Source organism: Acinonyx jubatus, chromosome B1 (genome assembly GCF_027475565.1).
Source record: "Acinonyx jubatus isolate Ajub_Pintada_27869175 chromosome B1, VMU_Ajub_asm_v1.0, whole genome shotgun sequence".
NCBI lineage: Eukaryota > Metazoa > Chordata > Mammalia > Carnivora > Felidae > Acinonyx > Acinonyx jubatus.
Genome location: NC_069382.1, coordinates 99,821,636 through 99,846,336, shown reverse-complemented (window position 1 = coordinate 99,846,336; position 24,701 = coordinate 99,821,636). Strand labels below are relative to the sequence as shown.

The window sequence follows — 24,701 nt, the reverse complement described above, 5'->3', positions numbered from 1 at the left end:
GCATCACATGCTACTCATATTGTAAGACATCGTTCATTTATCAAGTTAAAATTTATTAGAAATGTTTGCTCATCTTGCAGAATACTGGCAGAGCAAGTTATTTGCAATCCAAGGTTTTACTGTACTAGATAAGCTATTTCCTGGTTTACATTATCTCATTTAATCCTTATAACAACTCTGTGAGATAAATGTTATTATTGTCATCGTAGAGTTGAACAAATAATGCTTAGAGAAAGTAAATAATTTTTTCAAGTTCTACCAACTAGAAACAGAAGAGCTGTAATATCAAATAAGGTGCATGTGAGTATATACATAAACCACTTGGTTTCATGAAATGTTATTTTTTTTTGAAATGTTAGTTTTTTTTTAAATGTACTTTCACAATTATATCATTTCATAATTATTCCAAACTGGAATTAGAATCAAGTGATTTTTAATTTGTATTTTTCCAGTGAGTTAAGAGTTAAAGAATAGTTTTCATAATTGTTCTTATGTTTGGAGCTTGATAATGTCACACTGTATTTGAATTAAAAAAAAAAAAATTAAGTTTATTTATTGTGAGAGAGTGGGGGAGGAGCAAAGAGAAAGAGGGAGAGACAGAATCCCAAGCAGGCTCTGCACAGCGCAGAGCCTGTTGCAGGGCCTGAACCCATGAAACCGTGAGATCATGACCTGAGCTGAAACCAAGAGTCAGACACTTAACTGACTGAGCCACCCAGGTGCCCTGATAATGTCACGCTGTATTTGAATAGCTGTTTATGTGAAAACAACTTAGTACTTTAGTGCCCAAGTATAGTTAAAGCCTAATTGTGACCTGAATTTATATTGTAGGGACTCAAGGATGTTAATAGGAAATTTTCATTCATTCTGTGCCATCTGGTTATGTATTTCTACACATATTTCTGTGCAGTCTTCTATTGTGTATTCTTATTAGTCTTGCAGGTCTGTTTTCATTAGATATTATAGGTACTATATCAAAGATTGTTCATGAAAAATTGCAAAATAGAATCTCTTAGTGAATAGTTCCTTAAAGAACTTCTAAGAACTTCCCCTCCCCAAGGCATTCTTCTCTTTTTTCTTAATTTTTTCCAGTGTCAGAAATGGAAGAAACAATGCTATCTGTATTAAGGCCATCCCAGAAAACATCAGACAGAGTTGTTTCTTCTCCTTCTACTTCGTCACGCCCACCTATTGATCCCTCAGAACTTCCACCTGATAAACTTCATGTGGAAATGGAACTTTCTCCAGATTCTCAAATAACTCTATATGGACCATTATTAAATGCCTTCTTATGTATAAAGGTATGATTTTCAAAAGAAGTCACACATTTTTAAACATAGGTAAAACGGTTAATATCTAATTAAAATTGAGACCATTTGAAATAGCCAGTTAGATGGTTTAAAGTTGTTGAGGATATGTCATATATGTTGATTAGACTTGTGGTGTTAACTCAATTACAAATTCATTTATTAAAAATGGTGTACTTCTCAGTTGAGTTTTTGTTTTGTTTTTTTAGCATTGACTGTATTCTAGGAATTGTACTAGTTGCAGGAGATAGAGATGATACAGCATTTTTTCTCAAGGAGGTAAGCTAGAGGATATAATAGGATAGACATATATAGGGACAAATTTTTAACATGTTGTAATATAAGAGCAAGAGAAGTACAAGAGAACCTTGTTATCTGAAAATAATAAAATCAGTGAATTAATTAAAAACAAACAACTTTATTTCATGCTAAACAATAAGCAAAGATATGTTTGGAGCACTTTCTTAACATTGAAGCAAATGTATGAAAATAAGGTTTTTTTCAGAGTATGACAAATTTAGGTTCTAAAGAAGTATGCCTTCTTTGAATAAAGACTGAATCAAATGTCAGTTCATTTTGGTATAATTTTTCCCTTGAAGTTGTATGCTTGCATAGTATGATAGCTCTTAAAGGTTGATCAAGTATGATCAAGGTCGATCAAGTAGAGAGGCTGTATTAAGATAAATATGTGAGCACTTTGTCATTTTCTACACATCACTCTTCTTTTGATATTCAAATCATGTTTTACAAAAGTCCCCAGCAAGTCATCAATAACTCTTACTGATTTACTCATTTTTATAGGTAACTGCTCTAAGCCTTCTAGATCCGTACTTTAGCACTGATAGCTTTACCTGTGATTTGAGCGGTTGTCCAGCATCACGTTTAGCAACTTCATAAAATTCTGCGTTTTTCCGGGATTTTGCCAATTCACTTTGCTTTAGATTTTCATTATACTGTTCAATGTTCTACCACATCTGATAATCAAAGTGAGACTAACTGTCCAAACATTATCAATCATGAGCGTTAGAGTTACTTGTGGGATAGATTTTTGTGTGAGTCTAAATTTATCATTGTTTACTTATTTGCTTCCTTGTGTAATTTCATAACTGGAGGTTTGGATATTGAATGCTTAGGTAACAGGCAATCCGATGATGTACAGTGACAGGAGTAATTAATTCTGGAAAGGGTCTAGGATGATCAGGGTTATCAGGAAAGGACAATCAATGTTTGTTAATAAAGGCTCTCTGGAAGAAGTACTTACTAGCTGAACAGATTTTGTAGGTATCTAAAATTTTTATATTTGATATAATGTCTTATATTTACTAAAAACTACCCTAAAGCATCAGATGATATAACTTAAGATAAAAGATGCAAGGGACAACGTGTTTAATATTTGTGGAATCTAAGGTGTCTGGTTTTAGGAGAGATTCCTGAAGGAGTGGTTCTTCAGATTCAAAGGGGAGAAATACCACCCCCCACCCCACACACACATTTTTTTTTTTACCTTGTGACCATTGTTTGACCTAAAATATTCTTCACATATTTCTCCCAATATCTTATTTTCTTGGATTGCAGGTGAATAACTATAGGATTTAAAATGCATTTTTCATGTTAAAGTTTCCTTGAAGAGGCTGAACTATATTTTAATTTAAATGTAAGCAATGATTTAGTAAGTGAAGATGGTTATATTATAATACGAGTTTTGAATACCAGCAAAGAGATATTGACACTGTTTTTTGCATTACTCTATGTATATGAGCCTCAATTTTTTTCTTCTAAAAATTCCATAGTAATATATATTCATCAAAAATAAGAGTACTGTAACAAAGAAAAATAAAGAGAAAGGAGTATATGCCTTCTTTGGACTTCTTTACAAATTCTATTCCATAAACGTAACCTCTGTTGATAGTTTGTTTTGATGCAGTCCTTTTCATACATTAAGATATAACAACTGTCTGGTATTGTCAAAAGTTTGTTGTACTAAACTTTGTGTTAGTATTTACATTCATCAAATTAACTCAGAACTTGTTTGAAATGTCTACTAAAACATATTAAAATTTTTAAGGTTTTGAAATATTAAAAAATATATATATCTAAAATATGACAAACAAAAGGTTTTTTAAGCCAGTGAACTCTATGAACTCTTTATTAGGAATACAAGTAACTCCTTAAGTCTTTTTTTTTTTTTTCCTTCTTTCTTTTTTTTCCCTTCCTCCTATATAGCTTAGGTGTCATGCTGGTATGGAGATATTATCTGATCTTAAATATCTCTCTTTAAATTACTTTTTAAACATTTGTTTTAATATATAACTTATGTTCTACTTAGTGTCAGTGTTAGAATGTATGTATCTATAAATGAAAGAAAAGAGAATGTGAAAATTCATGTAACTGAGATTGTATTTTCCTTAGTTACTAGATTTAAACATCAAGAAATTTTAAAGGATAGGTTAGGAAAAAAATGAATCATTTTATATTTGTTCGACTGTAAAACTGATTTCCAAAATCCATAAAAGAAACTAGGCTTACTATTATTATTACTAGGAACTCTGAGGAGAATATATACTAACATGCATTAAAATCAATGAGAATATTTTATGGGAATGTCTACATGTTCTGAATTGACTTCTCTTTTTACATTTTTTCTTAATGGAAGAATGGAAATCTGAATCTAAATACTGATAGTATGTCAGTGGTAGTCAGTAGTAACTGTGGATTAAGGGTGGGTATAGTATGTATGTTTTTCTTACTGAAAAAAAAGTTTTAGTGGTCTTAAACAGAAGCCTGGCTATCAAATTTCCATGAAAAAAATTTGAATACTGGAAACTGAGTACCTGTAGATTTTTTTCTCCCCCTGCATCTCTGAATTTATTAGCCGTCTTCTTTTAACTATTGGGATAATTCTTCTTTTTCTTCTTTTTTGAGAAATGAGTATCATTACATAAATATGAATGTTTAGGCTGGGGAAAAAATGGTAGTGTCCTGTTACTTGCAATAGTTACTTGACACTAATAATAAACTATCTCTAGGAAAATAAAATTTCACAGGATTCTTAAGTAGTTTGAAAATATAGCTTATTTTATCATTTTTAAATTCATTCATGCCACAAACTTGGCAAAGTAATATATTTTCCCAGTTAGGTAAGTCATTGTTTTGTTTTTTTTTTTTCCTAGTGTTGTTTTAAAGATAGTTTTAAAGATAGTTCAGTTTTGCATGCCACTTACCATAACATCAAAATGGAATTTTTATTTGTCTTTGTAAATATTTGTGTACATTTATTAATCTTAAAATACTATAAAAGTTTGCCATAATATATTACTACTTATACTTCAGTCAGCCTTTTGGTAATTTTTTTTTTAGTGAATCCTTAAGAAATTAACCCTTACAGATGGAGTTCATATACTAAAAACAAAACAAAACAAAAACCTAAAATGAAAACAAATAAAACTTCAATCACACACTCAACATTAAACATTTAACACAAGGCTAATGTTTTAAAGGAGTTATAATTTTATCACTATCTTTAATTTTTAAAATTTTTTAAAAAAATTATTTATTTTGAGAGAGAGAGAAAGAGAGAGGGAGAGAACGAATGTGGGAGGGACGGAGAGAGGGAAAGAGAGGAAATCCCAAGCAGCCTCTGCACTGTCAGCGTGGAGCCCTATGCAGGGCTCGAACCCATGAACCATGAGATCCATAAATCATGAAGATCATGAGATCATGACCTGAGCCAAAATCAAGAGTCAGATGCTCAACAGACTGAGCCACGCAGGTGCCCCTTAACAGTAATTTTGTCGATAATATTCAATAGGTTCAGACATGATAACTCATAAAAGACTCCTAGAGTGTTTTAACTCTCAAAACAGTCATTGGCATATTTAATAAAAATTAGCAAATGTCCTCTACCATGTTAGGGATTTCAGTATTCCCTAAAGAATTTGCTATGAGTTATTTCTGTTTTAGATAATTAAATGGAGATTGGTTTGTTAGCAAATTGAACATTAGGCCCAAGAGAATATTTTTCTTTTAATTTTAATAATCTATAGTAATTTTCTTTTTTTAAGGTTAAAAATTACAAGAGACTGTAAGAGACTACTAGGGAATCTTTTAAAAATAAGACATATAGAGTAGGATTATTAAAAATTGGCTAAAATGAGCATAACTTATTTCTGTTGATTTGTTGGTAACTCTTAGTATGTTGAAAGCTAATAAACGTGAACAACTGTACACTGTCTCCATTGATAAGTTGTGTGGAGGAAGGGTGGAATAGAAGTGATTGGGTCTAGTGGCCATTTATAGTTAAATTCACTGAAGAAACCATTCTTTCCATCTGTCTCTGGAATGTATACCTGTTGCAAACCTACTGAACCCATCTCCAGGACTGGAATGGAATGTATATTTTGAAAAGCCTTCTCAAATGATCTAAGGGAAGACTGTGGCTCTGAATACCTCTAGATCTTTAATGTTGATTGAAATCAATTAGGGGCGCCTGGGTGACTCAGTCGGTTAAGCATCTGACTTGGGCTCAGGTCATGATCTCACAGTTCATGAATTCAAGCTCCATGTCAGGCTCTGGACTAACAGCTCAGAGCCTGGAGCCTGCTTCAAATCCTGTATCACTCTCTCTCTCTGCCCCTCCCCTGCTGGCGCTCTGTCTCTCTCAAAAATAAATAAAAACATTAAAAAAAAATCAATTAGACATTTATTTTTCATTTAAAAATTTTAATGTTGGAATTTAGGATAAAAACCAATGTTGATTTACATTTATATTTGTGCTTGAGTTTGTCCATGGTTCAGAGTTACATAATAAAGGCAAGTATCAAGATGTCAAGCAGGTTCTAAGTAGGACCTGTATTATTTAGAGGCAGATAACGATAGAGAATACAGCAAAAAAACATTAGCTTTGTGAGTCAGTAGCTTTGGGATTTTAATATTAGTCCTGCCACTAATTAACCAAATGACTATATGCCCTGCAACATTCTTTCCTATTAAAAGCTATTTAATTGGCCTGATTAATTGACTAGTCAGAAAATAAATGTCAATAAGTAAAATGCAGAATTTATCAAAATACTGACTTGATTTCTAATGTTCAAGAAATATAGTTAACTGTGCTAACAGGAATATTTTAACAACTTTTGATTGCTACTGACAGATCAAATTGGTCAAATTTAAATGCAGAATAATGGTAAGATAAAAGAATTTCATTTAAAGTACATCAGGTAGAGGGGCACCTGGGTGGCTCAGTCAGTTGAGCTTCTGACTTTGGCTCAGGTCATGAATCTCACGGTTCATGAGTTCAGGCCCAGCATCAGGCTCTGTGCTGGTGGCTTAGAGCCTAGAGTCTGCTTCAGATTCTGTGTCTCCCTCTATTTCTATGCCTCCCCATGTCTGCCCCCCCCTTCTCTCTCTCTCTCTCTCTAGCTCTCTCTCTCTCTCAAAAATAAAAACATTGAAAAAAAATTAAAGTCAGAGAGACAAATACCATATGATTTCACTCATATGTGGAATTTAAGAAACAAATAAGCAAAGGGAAAAGAGAGAGAGTCAAACCAAGAAAAAGACTCTTAATTACAGAGAACAAACTGATGGTTACCAGAGGGGAGGCATGCATGTGGGAGGGATATGGGTGAGATAAGTGAAGGGGATTAAAGAGGGCACTTGTGACAAGCACACTAGGTGTTGTATGGAAGTGTTGAATCACTATATTGTACATCTGAAACTAATATGACACTGTATGTTATTTGGAATTTAAATAAAAAGGTTTTTTATTTTTAAGTTTATTTATTTTGAGAGAAACAAAAAACAGAGTGAGTGGGGGAAGGGAAGAGAGAGAGAGAGGGAGAGAGAAGAGAGTCCCAAGTAGGCTCTGAGCTGTCAGCATGGAGCCCAATGTGGAGCTTGATCCCACAAACTGTGAGATTATGAACTGAGCTGAAATCAGGAGTCAGACACTCAACAGACTGAGCCACCCAGGCACTCCTAAATAAAATGTTTTTTTAAAAAGGAAAATAATAATAATAAATTTAAATTCTGGTATAAAATGAACCAAGATATTAATAGTTAAAATACTTTGCATAAGGAACCAGGATGAACTATGTGAAAGGAAGTTTTGGTAACCATCAATAACATGTTTTTATCATCAGGAACCAAAATTGGACATTCCTATTCAGGTTGTTAAAAGCACTTTTGATATTATTTCACCCAGAATATATGAATTGTGGTAGTTAGCTAATTGGATTTAGATTGATTTTCAGTGAATTGATCTTCCTTCAAAGGATGTCTTTTGGGTATTGTTGTCTCAGAACTCTGAGAAAGATTGAAAACTTTTGAACCTTACACATCTTCAAAGTTTTCTTAGAGTTTTTGCTATAATTGGAGGTGGTTTGTCTTCAAGCTTTACTATAAACTTAGGTTATTTATTTATTTATTTATTTGTTGTTACAGAATGTTTATTTGCTAAGTAGCTAAGTAGGTGTATGTCATAAGCATATGTATCTCTCTCTTTTTTTTTTTTTTCCCCTTTCAAGGAAACAGACCATATACTTTTAACCAAAGAAAATAGGGAGATGCTTAGTTTACAAAATTCAGGCTCTAATTTGAAAAGTTACTGTTACATATCTCTTTGATAGCAATTTGTTCTTAATATTTATAGGAAAACTACTTTGGGGAAGATGACATGTATATGGATTTTGAAGAGGTTATTTCAAGTCCTGTTCTGTCACTGTCAACATCATCCAGCTCTGGGTGGACTGCTGTTGGAATGGAAAATGACAGAAAGGAAAATGAAAGTTCAGCCAAATCAATTCATCCGCTTACCTTGCGTCCTTGGGATATTACTGTACTTGTTAATTTGTACAAAGTTCATGGGCGTCTTCCTGTTGTAAGTGTTTATATAATCAAAATAATCTGGAGTGTATTATGAAATTCACCCAACTCAGACAACTAACTATGTGTGTGTACACACATGCACACACTAATAAAAAAATTCAGATTCAAAAACTTTAAAATTTATCCTTTTACCTTATAAAGCTAGTTTATTATTTTCTTCATAATGTGATTACTTAATCATTGATAATTTTCTGTTTCTCTTCTTTCACTTTAGTTCCTTCTTTGCTGTTCTGTGTCACGTTAGAACATTTTGTCACAATGTTGAGTTGCTGGGTTTATAGTTAGCTCAACGGATATTCTAGGATTTATGTTGTCTTATCCTTTATCTCCAACTCTAGACCATTGGGTGCCTTATGGTGAACTTACTACAAAATCATGATGCAGATTGACCCTGGAGATTGAATTGTTTTCTGGGGTTTGGATCCAGCACAGAATCCTGGTTCAGTCTAAGGGTGACCCATGGACTTTTGGGGCTGACTTGCAATGGGATTATATTGCCCAGAGAACCCAGGGTTGTTGGAGTGAGGCCAGATAGGGAGGGTGAGGCCCTAGAGAATTGTGCTGCCTACTGGCTCCATGTCATGTACCTACGGTTGCACAGCAGAGGAGTCATCTCTGGTGCTTAGTGAACCTAATGATCTTAGTAGAGTACAGAACAGTTTTGTCAGTAAACTTCTGCTTTTTAAGAATCAAAATTTCTTAATTATATAAGTGTGATTTTTATTTCCCTATACTGCCTTGGTCTTTCTTTTTTCCATATCTTGATTATGGTATTTTGTTTGACTTTAGCATGGAACCACTGATGGTCCTGAGTGCCCTACAGCATTCTTGGAAAGACTGTGTTTTGAAATGAAAAAAGGATTTAGGGAGACCATGCTGCAACTTGTCCTATCACCCCTGAATGTGTTTGTCAGTGACAATTATCAGGTAATGTGAAAGTGAGTCATGGTAGGGGCTTAGAGATGAATTATTACTCTTTATAGGGTTGATACAGTGTGTTAGCTTCTGTGTATGGTATAGGTAGCTCTTTAAATTAGAAGCTTTTAATTTAACCATATTAAGAGGTTTTGTATATGTATGTGAGTTTTTCCAAGAATCTCAGTCTTGTTTTTTTTTTTCTGCTCTTTGCTATTTATGTGATCCCATACAATTGTACTTTATTGTTTTTAGAGATGAAGAGAAATATTTTATAAATTTTTCATGTTTATGGAAGGGAAAAATATATAAAATTTTGGTGGACTCTGTTGAAAATGACAACCTGAATATTCATCTTATCTAGTCCTATAAATCTCCAAACATACATATCCACATGGCCAGTAGTTTATTCTATTCATGTAACACACTTAAAAGACACTTTGTTAATCCCTTCAAGATATCCCCTGGGCTGTTTGGAAGAGAACCAATAATATTCACCAAAAGGGAATAATTTACAATCTTGGGTAAATTATCACTTTGTTGTTATTTTTTAATGTCAAATGGCTTCACTTTTCATTTACTAGTACTTTACGGCTCTTCCCTACTTTATTCAAGTTGTGAGCTTTAGAAAAATAAATGGATTTTAATATAAGGCAAAGTAAAATTATATGGAAGGATGAATCTGATACCCTCAAATCATCAACTGATGATAACTTGCATGGTTTCTATGTAGTAACTGATCATTTTATTTAAAATAGCCTATCCCTTCTTAACTCTTTTGCCACAACTGACCATATTTTTCTACATAGAATCTAATTTTTTCATATGTATATATTTTTGACATAGCTGAACCCATAATGGCTCAGACTTAACATATGTTTATTTTTGCCACAGAGAGTGTTTCTTTTATCAACTTTTATTTTTAAATAATAGGCATACCTCATTTTATTGCATGTGCTTTATTGCACTTTGCAAATATTGCATTTTTTACAAATTGAGGTTTGTGGCAACTTTGCATCAGGCCAGTCTGTCAGGGCTGTTTTTCCAGCAGCATTTGCTCACTTCATGTCTCTGTGTCACATTTTGGTAATTTTCACAATATTTGCAACTTTTTCATTATTGTATTTGTTATGGTGACTTGTGACCACTGATCTGTGATGTTACTTTTGTAATTGTTTTGGGGTGCCACACACTGCCCATATAAGATGGCAAACTTGATTGATAAATGTTGTGTGTATTCACCAACCAGCTGTTTTCCTGTCACTCCCCCTCTTCCTGGGCCTCCCTGTTCTCTAAAACACAAAGGTATTGAAATTAGGCCAATTAATAACCCTGCAGTGGCCTCTGAGTATTAAGAAGGAAGAGCTGTATGTCTGTCACTTTAAGTCAGAAGTTAGAAATGATTCAGCTTAGTGAGGAACGCATGTAGAAACCCAAGGTAGACTGAAAGCTAGGCCTCCTGCACCAGTTAGCCAAGTTGTGATGCAAAGGAAAAATTCTTCAAGGAAATTAGAAGTGCTGTTACCATGAACACACTGATGATAAGAAAAAAAAACCAGCTTATTATTATTATGTTTAATGTTTATTTTTTGAGACAGAGACAGAATGCGAGTGGGTTGGGGCAGAGGGAGAGGGAGGCACAGAATCTGAAGCAGGCTTCAGGCTCCGAGCTGTCAGCACAGAGCCTGACACGGGATGCGGGGCTCGAACTCACAAGCTGTGAGATCATGACCTGAGCCAAAGTCGGATGCTCAACCGACTGACCCACCTAGGCACCCCCACAACAGCTTATTTTTGATACAGAGAACGTTTCAGTGGTTTGGATAGGAGATTAAATCAGCCACAATATCTCCTTAAGCCAAAACCTAGTCCAGAGCAAGGCCCTCACGCTATTCAATTCTGTGAAGTCTGAAAGAGAAGAGGAAGTTGCAGAAGAAAAGTTTGAAGCTAACAGAGGTTGGTTCATGAGGTTTAAGAAAAGAAGCCATCTCCATAACATAAAAGTGCAAGGTGAAGCAGCAGGTGCTGATGTAGAAGCTATAGCAAGTTATGCAGAAGATCTAGCTAAGATAAGTAATGAAGATGGCTACGCTAAAGAACAGATTTTCAAAGTAGATCAAACAGCCTTCTATTGAAAGAAGGTGACATCTAGGACTTTCATAACTGGAGAGGAGAAGTCAATGCCTGGCTTCAAAACTTAAAAGGACAGGCTGATATTCTACTTAAGGGCCATTTACAACTGGTAACTTTAAGTTGAAGCCAATGCGCATTTACCATTTTGAAAATTGTAGGGCCCTTAAGAACTATGCTAAATCTACTTTGCCTGTGCTCTATCAGTGGCACAACAAAGTCCGGATGACAGTGCATCTGGTTACAACATGGTTTACTAAATATTTTAAGCTCACTATTGAGACCTACTGCTAAGAAAAAGAGGGTTCTTTCAAAATGTGGGGGCTCATTGACAATGCACCTGGTCACCCAAGAGCTCTGATGGAGATGTACAGTGAATTTCATATTTCCATGCCTATTAGCACAATATTCAAATTTGCAGCCTTTGGATCAAAGAGTCCTTTTGACTTTCAAGTCATATTATTTAAGAAATACATGTTGTAAGACTATAATAGCTGCCATAGGTAGTGATTCCTCTGGTGGATCTGGGAAAATTGGAAACCTTTTGAAAAGGATTCACCGTTCTAGATACCATTAAGAATATTCATGATTGACAGGAAGAGGTTGAAATATCAACATGAAGAGGAGTTTGGAAGAGTTGCTTCCAACTCATGGATGACTTGAGGAGTTTAAGATTTCACTGGAGGAAATAACTGCAGGTGTAATGGAAATAGCAAGAGAACTGGAATTAAAAATGGAGCCTGAAGACGGGACTGAATTGCTGCAATCTCATGATCAAACTTTAATGGATGAGTTGCTTCTTAGGGATGAGCAAAGAGTGGATTCTTGAGAAGGAATCTATTTCTGGTGAAGATGCTGTGAAGAGTTTTGAAGTGACAACTAGGATTTAGATTATTACATAAACTGAGTTGATAAAGAAGCAGCAGGGTTTGAGAGGATTGACTCCAAACTTGTAAGAAGTTCTTCTGTGGGTAAAATGCTGTTAAACAGAATGGCATGCTACAGAGAAATTATTTGTAAAAGAAAGAGTCAGTGCAGCAATTTATAGTTTCGTATTTTAAGAAATTGCCATAGCCACCCCAACCTTCATCAGCCACCATCCTGATCAGTTATTAGCCATCAACTTGGAGGCCAGGCTCTGCGCCAGCAAAAAGATTATGACTTGCTGAAAGCTCAGATGATGGTTAGCAGTTTTTAGCAAAAGTATTTTTTAATTAAGATACCTTTGTGTATAGTTTGTTTTTAGACATAATGCTGTTGCACCCTTAATAGACTATAGTTTGGTAGACACAATTTTTATGTGCACTGAGAATCAAAAAAAATTTCATCTGACTTGAGCTATATTGTCATAATTGCTTTATAGTGGCAGACTAGAACTGAACCTGAAATATCTCTGAGGTATGCCTATAATTATAGATTCATAAGGAGTTGCAAAGATAGTACAGAGAGGTCCTATGTACCCTTCACCCAATTTCTCCCATGTAGATCTTTTGCATAATAAGTGTAATATTAAAACCAGGATTGATATTGGTACAACGTGTGTGCATAGTTCTTGCCACTTTATCACATGTGTAGTTTCATGTAACTGCCATTGAAATTAAGATATAGAACTATTCTGTCATCACAAAGATCTCACTTGCGTAACACTAGTATTTTAACTTACTATAGAAACCTTAAAAATCACTCTCAGAGCACTTGGGTAGCTCAGTCAGGTAAGCATTGGACTCTTGATTTCTGGTGGGGTCATGATTTCATGGTTCATGAGATCAAGCCCCACATAGAGCTCTGCACTGACAGTGCAGAGCCTGCTTGGGTTTCGCTCGCTCTCCCTCTCTTTCTGCCCCTACCTCCTGCTCATGCTGTCTGACTGTCTGTCACTCTCTCTCAAAATAAATAGATAAACCTAAAAAAATAACTCTTACCCTCCTGTCTTAGTAGGTCATTAGAATTGGTTGTTTTTTATTCTGGGAGGTGAGTATGTGGAGAAGAAGCCCCTCTTTTTTAATCTATTGAGGAAATTAATAAAAATAAAAGGGAAATAAGTCTTCTTATGTCTGAGTTCTGAGAATCTTAGGTGAGTATCTATGTTTTCTTAGGTGTACTTGCTAACACTTCAACTTTTATTTATTTTTTAAAGTTTATTTATTTTGAGAGAGAGAGAGAGCATGAGCACGGGAGGGGAGAGAGAATCCTAAGTAGGCTCCATGCTGTCAATGTGGAGCCCGATGCAGGGCTGAATCCCACAAACCATGAGGTCATGACTGGAGCCGAAATTAGGAGTCGGGCACTTAATGGACTGAGCCACCCAGGTGCCCTCAACTTTTATTTTAATTACTGCATTCTCAAAAGACTTTACTATATATAAAAAGAACATTTTATTGAGTTCATGAGAGTTCACATTAATGCTAATTATAATTGTAATTATTAGTTATTGGCAAACTTGTACAGAGACTGGAGTATAATGTATGATTTATTTGGTGATTAGAAAAGAAGTTCGTGGATTGGAGATATCAAGATGCTAGTAGAAGTACTGGTGGTATTTTGTTTCCTACATGGTTAGCACTTTATAATTTACCCTGAAAGCAAGGATACTTTCTATGTATTCTCTTAGAATTTACTTATCTACCTGACTTGCTTACATTTTATATATCTGGCATGACTATTCCTAAGAATTCTTTTGTGGTACAGGTGAGTTACCCAGGATTTAGCTGCTTATTCTCAATAGCATTAGTCTTGTTTTTTTTTTTTGTTTTTTTTTTTTTTTGAGAGAGAGGGAGAGAGGGAGAGAAAGAATCCCACAAGGTGCAGATAGAGAGGGAGAAAGAGAGTGCAGAGCCCGGAATGTGGCTTGAGCTCACCCAAAGCTGGACTCGAGTTCATCTGAAGTGGGGCTCAAGCTCACACAATGCAGGGCTTGAACTCACTAACCATGAGATTATGACCTGAACCAAAGTCAGATGCTTAACCAACTGAGGCACTCAGGCATCCCCTGATAGCATTAGTCTCAAGGCAGGGCCTCAAGGTTAAGGATCTGAGATGATGGATAGATTATTGTGTCCGACTTATGGAACCATCCCTTTTAACTTATGAGCATTTTATGATGTATATTGGTTTCCTAGGGCTGCCACAGCAAAGTACCTCACACTGGGTAGCTTAAAACATGAGATATTTGTTCTCTTATAGTTTTGGGGCTTAGAATTATGAAATCAAGGTACTGGCAGGGCCATGTTTTCTCTGAAGGATGTGGGAAAGGATCTCCTTGTCTCTGCTAAGCTTTTAGTGGTTGCTAGCAATCCTTGGCATTCCTTGCCTTGTAGACTCATTGCTCAACTCTGTGTCTTTGTCTTCTCATAGCATTGTCTCCATGTGTGTGTCTGTGTCCCAATTTTCCTCTTACAAGGATATCAGTCATTGGTTTAAGGCCTACCCTAATTTGATGTAACCTTATTTTGATTACATCTGCTAATAAAACCCTGTTTTCAAATACAGAAAGGTGATAATCACAGGAGCCTCAACTTAGGACTTAAATGTGTCTTTTTAGGGGACACAATTCAACTCACAATATGATGCAACACACATAAAATCTAGAATATACTCTTTGTTGGTGTACTAGGTAGGCTCTATCTATCTTTAGGACAAGCCAAGATCCATATGTATTCTTGAGCTCAAAAAATATTGATCAGAAGTATCTTACACTGAGAATTATCAAATCTTAGTGCCAGAAGTGATCTTTATTGACCATCCTCTCTAACTTCCTCAGGTAAAATAGAAGGGAACTGATGCCTGAGAAACATAGGTGATTTTACATACTGTCACACAGCTTGGATGAAAATAAAAGTAAAAATATTTTGAAAGAGCTGCTAGAGGTATTATAGTCATAATTTGAAATTTTCTTTTAAGAATTCCTTATGAATTTGATTTAGCTCATATCCTCTTTGTTTTTTTAAGAATACATTTCCTAAAATGTGTTGAAATAAGGAACACTATGCCTTATGCTGATGGCCTGCATACACCTACCAAAAAGATTACTGTTGTAAAATTAGCTTGGGAATTATCTGTGAACTGTCTTAATATATATTAGTATACTGAATTCTCTGAAAAGACTTGCTGTAATATATAGTCACTTAGTGGTATCTACCTTTTGTGGTCACTGTTAGGTGCAGTGGGATAAGTGGTAAACAAGACAGAAATGGTCTTTACCCTAATAAACCTGGTGAAGAAGAGAAATATTGAGGAAATTAATAAATAGTGGTCTTGAGACAAGAACATGATAAGATTGGCCTTCTTAGATTTCTGTGGTTGTTTTGTAGAATATGTAGGAGACAGATGTAAAAGTGAATGCTGGTAGGCTTTGCAAAACCCTAGCAAGAGGTCATATTATTTGGACCATGTTGATAGCAGTGAAGATGGAAGAAAATCAATGCATTTCTGAGAGATTGGGAGTATAGTTTACACAAATTGGTGACTGATGGGTAGGGCATGGCCGAACGTGTTTTGATTCTCTATCACTAATAATATTTTGTGAACTAGTGTTCTATGGAATACCCTATTTTAGGACATATCTTTTAGCTTTCCGAATAAATCCCAGAACTTTCCTCTTTGAAATATTTGCTGCTTTTTAGTAGTAAGTATATAATTTCTATAAGGTAAATCTATCCTTCTTATATTTATATATAGTTATCAAAATCTATATGAAAGATAGCTTTCTTCCCTAGTTATTCATTTCTTGATCTTATTTATTGGTCTCTTTTCTTCTCTGTTTTTTTCTTTTTAATATTTTTACAATTTATTTTTATTTACTTTTTGTTTTTGTAGAGAGAGAGTACAAGTTGGGGAGGGGCAGAGGGAGAGGGAGAATCTCAAGTAGGCTCCACACCTGGTGCGGAGCCCAACATAGGGCTTGATTCCACGATGCTGGGATTATGACCTGAGCCAAAATCAAGAGTTGCATGCTCAACTGACTGAGCCACCCAGGTGCCTCTCTTTTTAATACGTATTTTAATCTTATTATTCCAGCCTTCCCACCAAAGACTGGTCTCTTATATGCCCCGTCCGTCAGAGTACTAGTTCCTTTTTATTCATTGAGGCAGTTATCAGAGAGGTCTCATTCTTTTTAGGACTTTACTATCTTGCTTTGCTGTTGGGCTCTTATGGATACTGTCACTGAAGGAGCTTAAATGAGACTCCTTATGGATCCTTAAGTCATATTTTCCGGATAGCATGATTTTACTTGGACTCTGGAGGGAAAAAAAAAATAAATAAAAAAACAACTAGAAATTATAATGCTGATTTTCTTGTACTTCTTACAGTCTTACTATTGTTTTCAGCAGCGACCCCCTGTGGATGAAGTACTCCGGGAAGGTCACATCAATTTGTCGGGTCTCCAGCTGAGAGCACATGCTATGTTCTCAGCAGAAGGTCTTCCTTTGGGAAGTGATTCTTTAGAATACGCATGGTTAATTGATGTGCAGGCTGGAAGCCTTACAGCTAAGGTCACAGCACCACAGGTATGATTCTCTGACTACTTTTCTTCCTTTGCTCACCCACTTCACCAAGAGTAAGTTGTATACCTGTTTAAACGTTCATTGCATTTTCACTATTGGCATTCTGATGGCCAGACAACTCTTTGCCTTTTGGATTGGAGTCATTCTTGCCATTCAGAATTGTCTTAGCAATGGATGAGTCAGAGACAAGTTTCACTTTTTGAGTCACATAATATTGAAGGGTGTAATGTTTTATAGTTCTTCATAATGCTTTCAAGATCGAGACTTTGGGAAAATCTCAGTATGAGGACTGTTCTGGAAATTTTATGTATTTTTAAAATTACATTAGTTTGCTCACTGTTAAAATTTTCTTTTCCCAGTATATGGAATAATTTGTTAAGAATTTTTCTTTCTTGTTTATTTCTTAAGTAGGATTTGAAAATATTATTTATGGTGTTAAGGATTAGGTAGCTTGGTTTTCTGCTATTAATGACGTGGATATTGATTTTAAAAAAATAAAAACAAATTTACTAGTTAGTAAACCGATCTAGAGTGTAGGTTGTGATCCTTCTGGATAAAATCCCCCTCCTCTTCATTGTTCGCCTTATTCTTTATGACTCAGAGGTCATAAGGATTATTTAGTTCTAGAAATGGACCACTGAAATATAGCCAAATAGCCATATTACTGTAACATTTCACCTGTTGAGCCACATATTTTTTTAAATTATTTTTTTAAATGTTTATTTATTTTGAGAGAGAGAGCACACACAGGGGAGGGGCAGAGAGAGAGTGAGGGAGAGGGAGAATCCCAAGTAGGCTCCGTGTTTCCAGCACAGAGCCCAATGCGGGGCTTGAACTCATGAAACGTGAGATCATGACTTGAGCCAAAATCAAAAGTCATATGCTTAGCCAACCGAGCCACCCAGGCGCCCATGAGCCACATATTTATAATATGCATGCTTTTTGTGGCATTTCAAAAGATTGGAATGTGGTCTTGAATGTGTTAAATGTACATACTCAATTTTAATAAAAGCTAACAGAATGTGTATGAATCATTTAGAGGTAGGTAGTAGCAACAAGAAGGTGGATGAAGACTCTAGGTGCCTTGTATATTTGTAACCAGTTTTTGGAAGACAGCACACATTAAGATTCTAGAAATAAGAAAATGGAATTGAAAGGGATATTTTATATAAAAGTGGATAAAGAAAATATATAACAATGTATAAAAGCGGATGAAAAGAAATATTCAGTGCTGACTGCCATGACGACTGTCTTCCTTTATTATTGTCTGCTATCTCTTTTCTCTAATGTACAAGTAAAACCGAAACATGTATAAAAATAGCTTGTTCTTTAACAAACATGGAATAAAACCATGCTTATCCTGCTAAACTGGGCACAATTCCTTTAATCTAACAATTGTTAAAATCTCATATGTTTATAAGTTGTTCTTATTACAACACAAAACATTTGTCTTCTGCATTAGAATTTTGGCATCACTGTTTCAGTGAGTGTTTCATGAATCCATAGGTGCTTTTAATGTTTATTCCATTCTTTGTATATTTTAAAAGTAAAATTCATGTTTTCCAATAGTAGAAATTCGTACTTTTTTTATGGAATAATATCTGTCTACCCATGTTTCAGTGTGTTTATTATTAACACCTTTAAATCAATTATAAAATGAAGGTATTTTTGTAAACTGAAGATTTGATGAAGAATTGATATATTCTTCAGTTTCTATTTACATAAACAAAAGTGCCTTAATCTTCAAAATACCTGATTTTACGAAATTGTAGCTCCCTACGATAGTTAGATTCAAATTTCAGATCAAAGGTTTATTATTAGATAGAAATTTTAGTTGTTTTTCTGTGCAGAGGATACTAGTCATTTAAGAAGGAAGATATAACCTTGAAGAAAAGTACATACTTTGTGAGTTGTTCAAGTTGAATTTTTCATTCTCACGCATTCTGTCATTCACAAATGAAAAGTCACATAAACTTACAATGATGTCAAGGTAGAAAAATCATGATTCTGGCTAATAAATAGATTATGTAGCAGCAAGTATAAAATAGCATTTGGGTTCTTTCAAGCTGGATTATTCTTGATAAGCTTTAGAACTGTGAACACTTGTTTAGATTGCTAACACTGCTGTCAACCTGTCACTGCTTATTTTGTAGCTGGCTTGTCTCTTGGAGTGGGGACAGACATTTGTTTTTCATGTGGTATGTCGGGAGTATGAGCTGGAAAGACCCAAATCAGTAATAATATGTCAGCATGGAATTGACCGTCGGTTCTGTGAATCCAAGGTATGTTAACAAATATGTTAGCAGTATTGTAAACATTTATGGATTTTTTTAAATGAAAGATTGACGTATCAGCTTTAAATCAAGTGCACATGGCCATAAAGTAAACATCATAGTTCAGTTTTCTCAATTAATGAAATTATTTTGCAGATTTGTAGCCAGTTGTTATTTAGTTGTAAGCATCTAACATATGAGGTAATTATTAAAACAAATTCACAAATAAATGGTGATATAAAAATTATATCTAACCTCTTAAATTTTTACGATAAACTCCTGTTTTCTTGCATTATTACACTCTTTCAGTTATGGCCATATATTTATGTAGAAGATTAAGAAACTGAAGCAAGAGGAAGGTTAAATTCCTTGCATGACCTTGTTTATATGACTGTTAATATACCTGTTATACCTGTTCCTCTATAAGGTGGCTAGCAGTGCTGGCATTTGCCAAGAAAACATGGCAGTTTAAAAAAAAAAAAAAATTTACCCTAATCTTATAACAGAGCTAACTGTCGTTAACAGTTTAGTTTTTGTTTCTAGTTTCTTCTGTGTATTTTTTCCTTTTTTTTTCTTTTGTTATACACACTGTTTGCCATTACATTAGTGTGAATTGAAAACAATTCATCCTGCTTTTATTCATCCTCCAAAAAATCTATAACCTATGCTTACTCCCAACAATAAAGGAAACCATTGTAACTGGCGATAAAATTATTTTTTTCTTGCTGTAAAACACATTGCCAGGATTCAGGGAGTCTTCAGTTATGTGTCAACAAATTAGTACCTTATGGATAATTCACACATCTTGCAGGCTTCTCCTCCTCCCTTTTTTTTGTTTTTTGTTTTTTTAAAGACTCAGAGCTTTTATGCTGCATTAAAATCTTTAAGAATCAATTTTAATGAGGCATAATTTACATACAATAAATTAACCCTTTTTTAGTTGTACAGTTGGAATTTTGATACATATTTTATCTATAAGGGTATAACCATTACCATCAGTGAAGACCTAGAACATTTGTATCACCTTAGAAAATTACTTTGGGTCCCTTTGCCATCAGCTATTCATTATTCCATGCAACCATCGGTGTGCTTTCTGTCATTTCAGATCAGGTATTTTTAGGTCTGTTTTGTGTTTACACACCTTTTATTGCATTTCATGAATACTATGGGGTTTTTTGTTTTGTTTTGTTTTGTTTTTACACATTGAAGGTTTGTGACAATCCTGTGTCAGGCACATCTATCAATGCCATTTTTCCAGCAGCATTTGCTTACTTTGTGTCTCTGTGTCACATTTTTTTTTCCTTTTTAATGTTACAAATTTTATTTTGCAGTGTATTTTTAATTTTTAAAATTATATCCAAGTTAGTTAGCATATAGTGCAATAATGATTTCAGGAGTAGAATCCAGTGATTTATTCCCTATGTATAACATCCAGTGCTTCTCCCAACAAGTATCTTCCTTAATGCCCCTTACCCATTTAGCCAATCGCTCCACCCACAACCCCTCCAGCAACCCTCAGTTCTCTGTATTTAAGTCTCTTATGTTTTGTCCCTGTCCCTGTCCCTGTTTTAGTGTTACTCTTGCTTTCCTTCCCTTATGTTCATCTGTTCTGTATCTTAAATTCCACATATGGGGGCGCCTGGGTGGCGCAGTCGGTTAAGCGTCCGACTTCAGCCAGGTCACAATCTCGCGGTCCGTGAGTTCGAGCCCCGCGTCAGGCTCTGGGCTGATGGCTCAGAGCCTGGAGCCTGTTTCCGATTCTGTGTCTCCCTCTCTCTGCCCCTCCCCCGTTCATGCTCTGTCTCTCTCTGTCCCAAAAATAAATAAACATTGAAAAAAAAATTAAATTCCACATATGAGTGAAATCCTGTGATATTTGTCTTTCTCTGACTTAACTAATTTCACTTAGCATAATACCCTCTAGTTCCATCCATGTTGTTGCAAATGGCAAGATTTCATTCTTTTTGATTGCCAAGTAATACTCCATTGTGTGTGTGTGTGTGTGTGTATACCACTATACACACACACACACACACACACACACACACACACACACCACATCTTCTTTATCCATTAATCTGTCAATAGACATTTGGGCTCTTTCCATACTTTGGCTATTGTTGATAGTGCTGCTATAAGCATTGCATGTGCCCCTTTGAAACAGCACACCTGTATCCCTTGGATAAATACCTAGTACTGCAGTTGCTGGGTCATAGAACATAGAACATAGTTCTGTGTTTAATTCTTTGAGGAACCTCCATACTGTTTTCCAGAGTAGCTGCACCAGTTTGCATTCCCACCAGCAGTACAAAAGAGATCCTCTCTCTGCATCCTCACCAACATCTGTTGTTGCCTGCGTTGTTAATGTTAGCCATTCTGACAGGTGTAAGGTGGTATCTCATTGTGGTTTTGCTTTGTATTTCCCTGATGATGAGTGATGTTGAACATTTTTTCATGTGTCGGTTGGCCATCTGGATGTCTTCTTTGGAGAAGTGTTTATTCATGTCTTTTGCCCATTTCTTCACGGGGTTATTTGTTTTTTGGGTGTTGAGTTTGATAAGTTCTTCATAGATTCTGGTTGCTAACCCTTTATCTGATATGTCGTTTGCAAATGTCTTCTCCCATTCTGTCAGTTGCCTTTTAGTTTTTCTGATTGTTTCCTTCGCTGTGCAGAAGCTCTTTATTTTGTTGAGGTCCCAGTAGTTCATTTTTGCTTTTGTTTCCCTTGGCTCCAGAGACATATTAAGAAGTTGCTTCAGCCAAGGTCAGAGAGGTTTTTGCCTGCTTTCTCCTCTAGTATTTTGATGGCTTCCTGTCTTACATTTAGGCCTTTCATCCATTTTGAGTTTATTTTTGTGTATGGTGTAAGAAAGTGGTCCAGGTTCATTTTTCTGCATGTCACTGTCCAATTTTCCGAACACCGTTTGCTGGAGAGATTGTCTTTATTCCATTGGATATTCTTTCCTGCATTGTCAAAGATTAGTTGGCCATACATTTGTGGGTCCACTTCTGGGTTCTCTGTTCTATTCCATTGATCTGAGTGTCTATTCTTGTGACAGTACCATACTGTCTTGATGATTACAGCTTTGCAATACATCTTGAAATCCAGGATTGTGATGCCTCCAGCTTTGGTTATCTTTTTCAGGATTGCTTTGGCTATTCGGGGTCTTTTCTGGTTCCATACAAATTTTAGGATTGTTTGTTCTAGCTCTGTGAAGAATGCTGGTGTTATTTTGGTAGGTATTGTGTTGAATGTGTAGATGGCTTTGGGTAGTATGACATTTCCACAATATTTGTTCTTCCAATCCATGAGCACGGAGTATTTTTCCATTTTGTTTTTTGTGTCTTCCTCAATTTCTTTCATAAGCTTTCTATAGTTTTCAGTGTATAGGTTTCTTACCTCTTTTGTTAGGTTTATTCCCAGGTATTTTATGGTTTTTGATGCAATTGTAAATGGGATCGATTTTTTATTTCTCTCCCGTTGCTTCATTATTGGTGTATAGAAATGCAACCAATTTCTGTGCATTGTTTTATATCCTGTGACTTTGCTGAATTCACGGATCAGTTCTAGCAGTTTTTTGGTGGAATCTTTTGGGTTTCCCATATAGAGTATCATGTCCTCTATGAAGAGTGAAAGTTTGACTTCCTCTTTGCCTATTTGGATGCCTTTTAATTTCTTCCTTTGTGTTGTCTGATTGCTGAAGCTAGGACTTCCAATACTGTGTTGAATTACAGTGGTGAGAGTGGACATCCCTGTGATGTTCCTGACCTTAGGGGGAAAGCTCTCAGTGTTTCCCCTTTGAGGATGATATTAGTGTTGGGTCTTTCATATATGGCTTTTATGATTTTGAGGTATGACCTTTTTATCCATACTTTCTTGAGGGTTTTTATCAAGAAAGGATGCTGTATTTTGTCAAATGCTTTCTCTGCATCTATTGAGAGGATCATGTGGTTCTCGTCCTTCTTTTAATGATGTGATGTATCACATTGATTGTTTGTGGATATTGAACCAGCCCTGCTTCCCAGGTATAAATCCCATTTGATTGTGGTGAATAATTCCTTCAGTAGATTGTTGGATCTGGTTGCTAGTATTTTGTGGATAATTTTTGCATTCATGTTCATCAGGGAAATTGGTTTGTAGTTCTTCTTTTTAGCGGGGTCTTTGGTTTTGGAATGAATGTAATGCTGACCTCATAGAATGAGTTTGGAAGTTTTCCTTCCATTTCTATTTTTTGAAACAGCTTCAAAAGAATAGGAGTTAATGCTTCTTTAAAGATTTGGTAGAATTCCCCAGGAAAGCCATGCGCCCTGGGCTCTTGTTTTTTTGGGAGATTTTTGATTACTAATCCAGTGTTTTTACTGGTTATGGGTCTGTTCAAATATTCCATTTCTTCCTGTTTCAGTTTTGGTAGTTTGTATGTTTCTAGGAATTAGTCCATTTCTTCCAGATTACTCAGTTTATTGGCATATGATTGCTCATAGTATTCTCTTATTATTGTTTGTATTTCTGCAGTTTTGGTTGTGATCTCTCCTCCTTCTTTCTGATCAAACTGGCTAGGGGCTTATTAGTTTTGTTAATTGTTTTAAAGAACCAGCTCGTGGTTTCATTTATTTGTTCTACTGTTTTTTTGTTTTTGTTTTTTTTATTTCAATAGCTTTGATTTTTGCTCTAATCTTTATTATTTCCCATCTTCTGCTGGTTATGGGTTTTATTTGCTGTTCTTTTTCCAGCTCTTTAAGGTGTAAGGTTCGGTTGTGTATCTGAGACCTTTCTTCCTTCTCTAAGAAGGCCTGGATTGCTATATACTTCCCTCTTATGACTGCCTTTGCTGCTTCCCAGAGGTTTTGTGCTCTAGTATTATTATTTTCTTTGGCTTCTATATACTTTTTAATTTCCTCTTTAATTTCTTGGTTAACACATTCATTCTTTAGTAGGATGTTCTTTAGTCTCCAATTATTTGTTGTCTTTCCAGATTTTTTCTTATGGTTCATTTCGAGTTTCATCACGGTGTGGTCTGAAAATATGCATGGAATGCTCTCGATCTTTTTGTACTTGTTGAGGGCTGATTTGTGTCCCAGTATGTGATCTATTCTGGAGAATGTTCCATGTGCACTCAAGAAGAATGTGTATTCCATCTGTGTCACATTTGGGTAATTCTTGCAATATTTCAGACTTTGTCATTACTATATTTGTTATAGTGATCTATGATCAGTAATTATGACTTGCTGAAAGCTCAGATGATGATTAGCATTTTTTAGCAATAAAGTCATGTACGTATTTCCTATTCATATGCTGTGGCACATTTAGACTATAGTAAATAGTGTAAATGTAATTTTTATGTGCACTAGGAAACCAAAAAAATTATTTTTTATCTTTAATAATATTTTTAATTTTTATTTTAATTCCACTATAAAAACATGTAGTATTATATTAATTTCAGGTGTACAGTGTAGTGATTCAGCAATTCCATATATTACTCAATACTTATCACAAGTACCCTTAATCCCCTCTGCCTATTCAGCAGCCCCCCCCCCCCCACTGCTTCTCTAGAAACCATCTCTTTATTCTCTATAGTTGAGTCTTTTTTTGTTTTCTCTCTTTTTCCTTTTGTTCATTTGTTTCTTAAATTCCACATATAAGTGAAATCATATAGTATTTGTCTTTCTCTAACTGGCTTATTTTGCTT

The 24,701-nt window shown here is 35.2% G+C and overlaps 1 protein-coding gene across 9 annotated transcripts in view; it reads left to right on the top strand.

Annotated features, from left to right (window-relative positions):
* Positions 1-24,701, top strand: part of BLTP1 (bridge-like lipid transfer protein family member 1) — a 210,186-nt gene that overhangs the window by 62,478 nt on the left and 123,007 nt on the right. For 8 of the 9 annotated variants that reach the window (XM_053216995.1, XM_027063905.2, XM_053216998.1 and 5 more), the window contains 5 exons: positions 1,093-1,301; positions 7,957-8,184; positions 8,982-9,119; positions 16,565-16,744; positions 18,895-19,023. In XM_053216995.1, coding sequence (XP_053072970.1) covers positions 1,093-1,301; positions 7,957-8,184; positions 8,982-9,119; positions 16,565-16,744; positions 18,895-19,023 — 884 coding nt within the window. The remainder of the gene's footprint in view (positions 1-1,092; positions 1,302-7,956; positions 8,185-8,981; positions 9,120-16,564; positions 16,745-18,894; positions 19,024-24,701) is intronic. The other variant, XM_027063867.2, reaches the window with a different exon arrangement.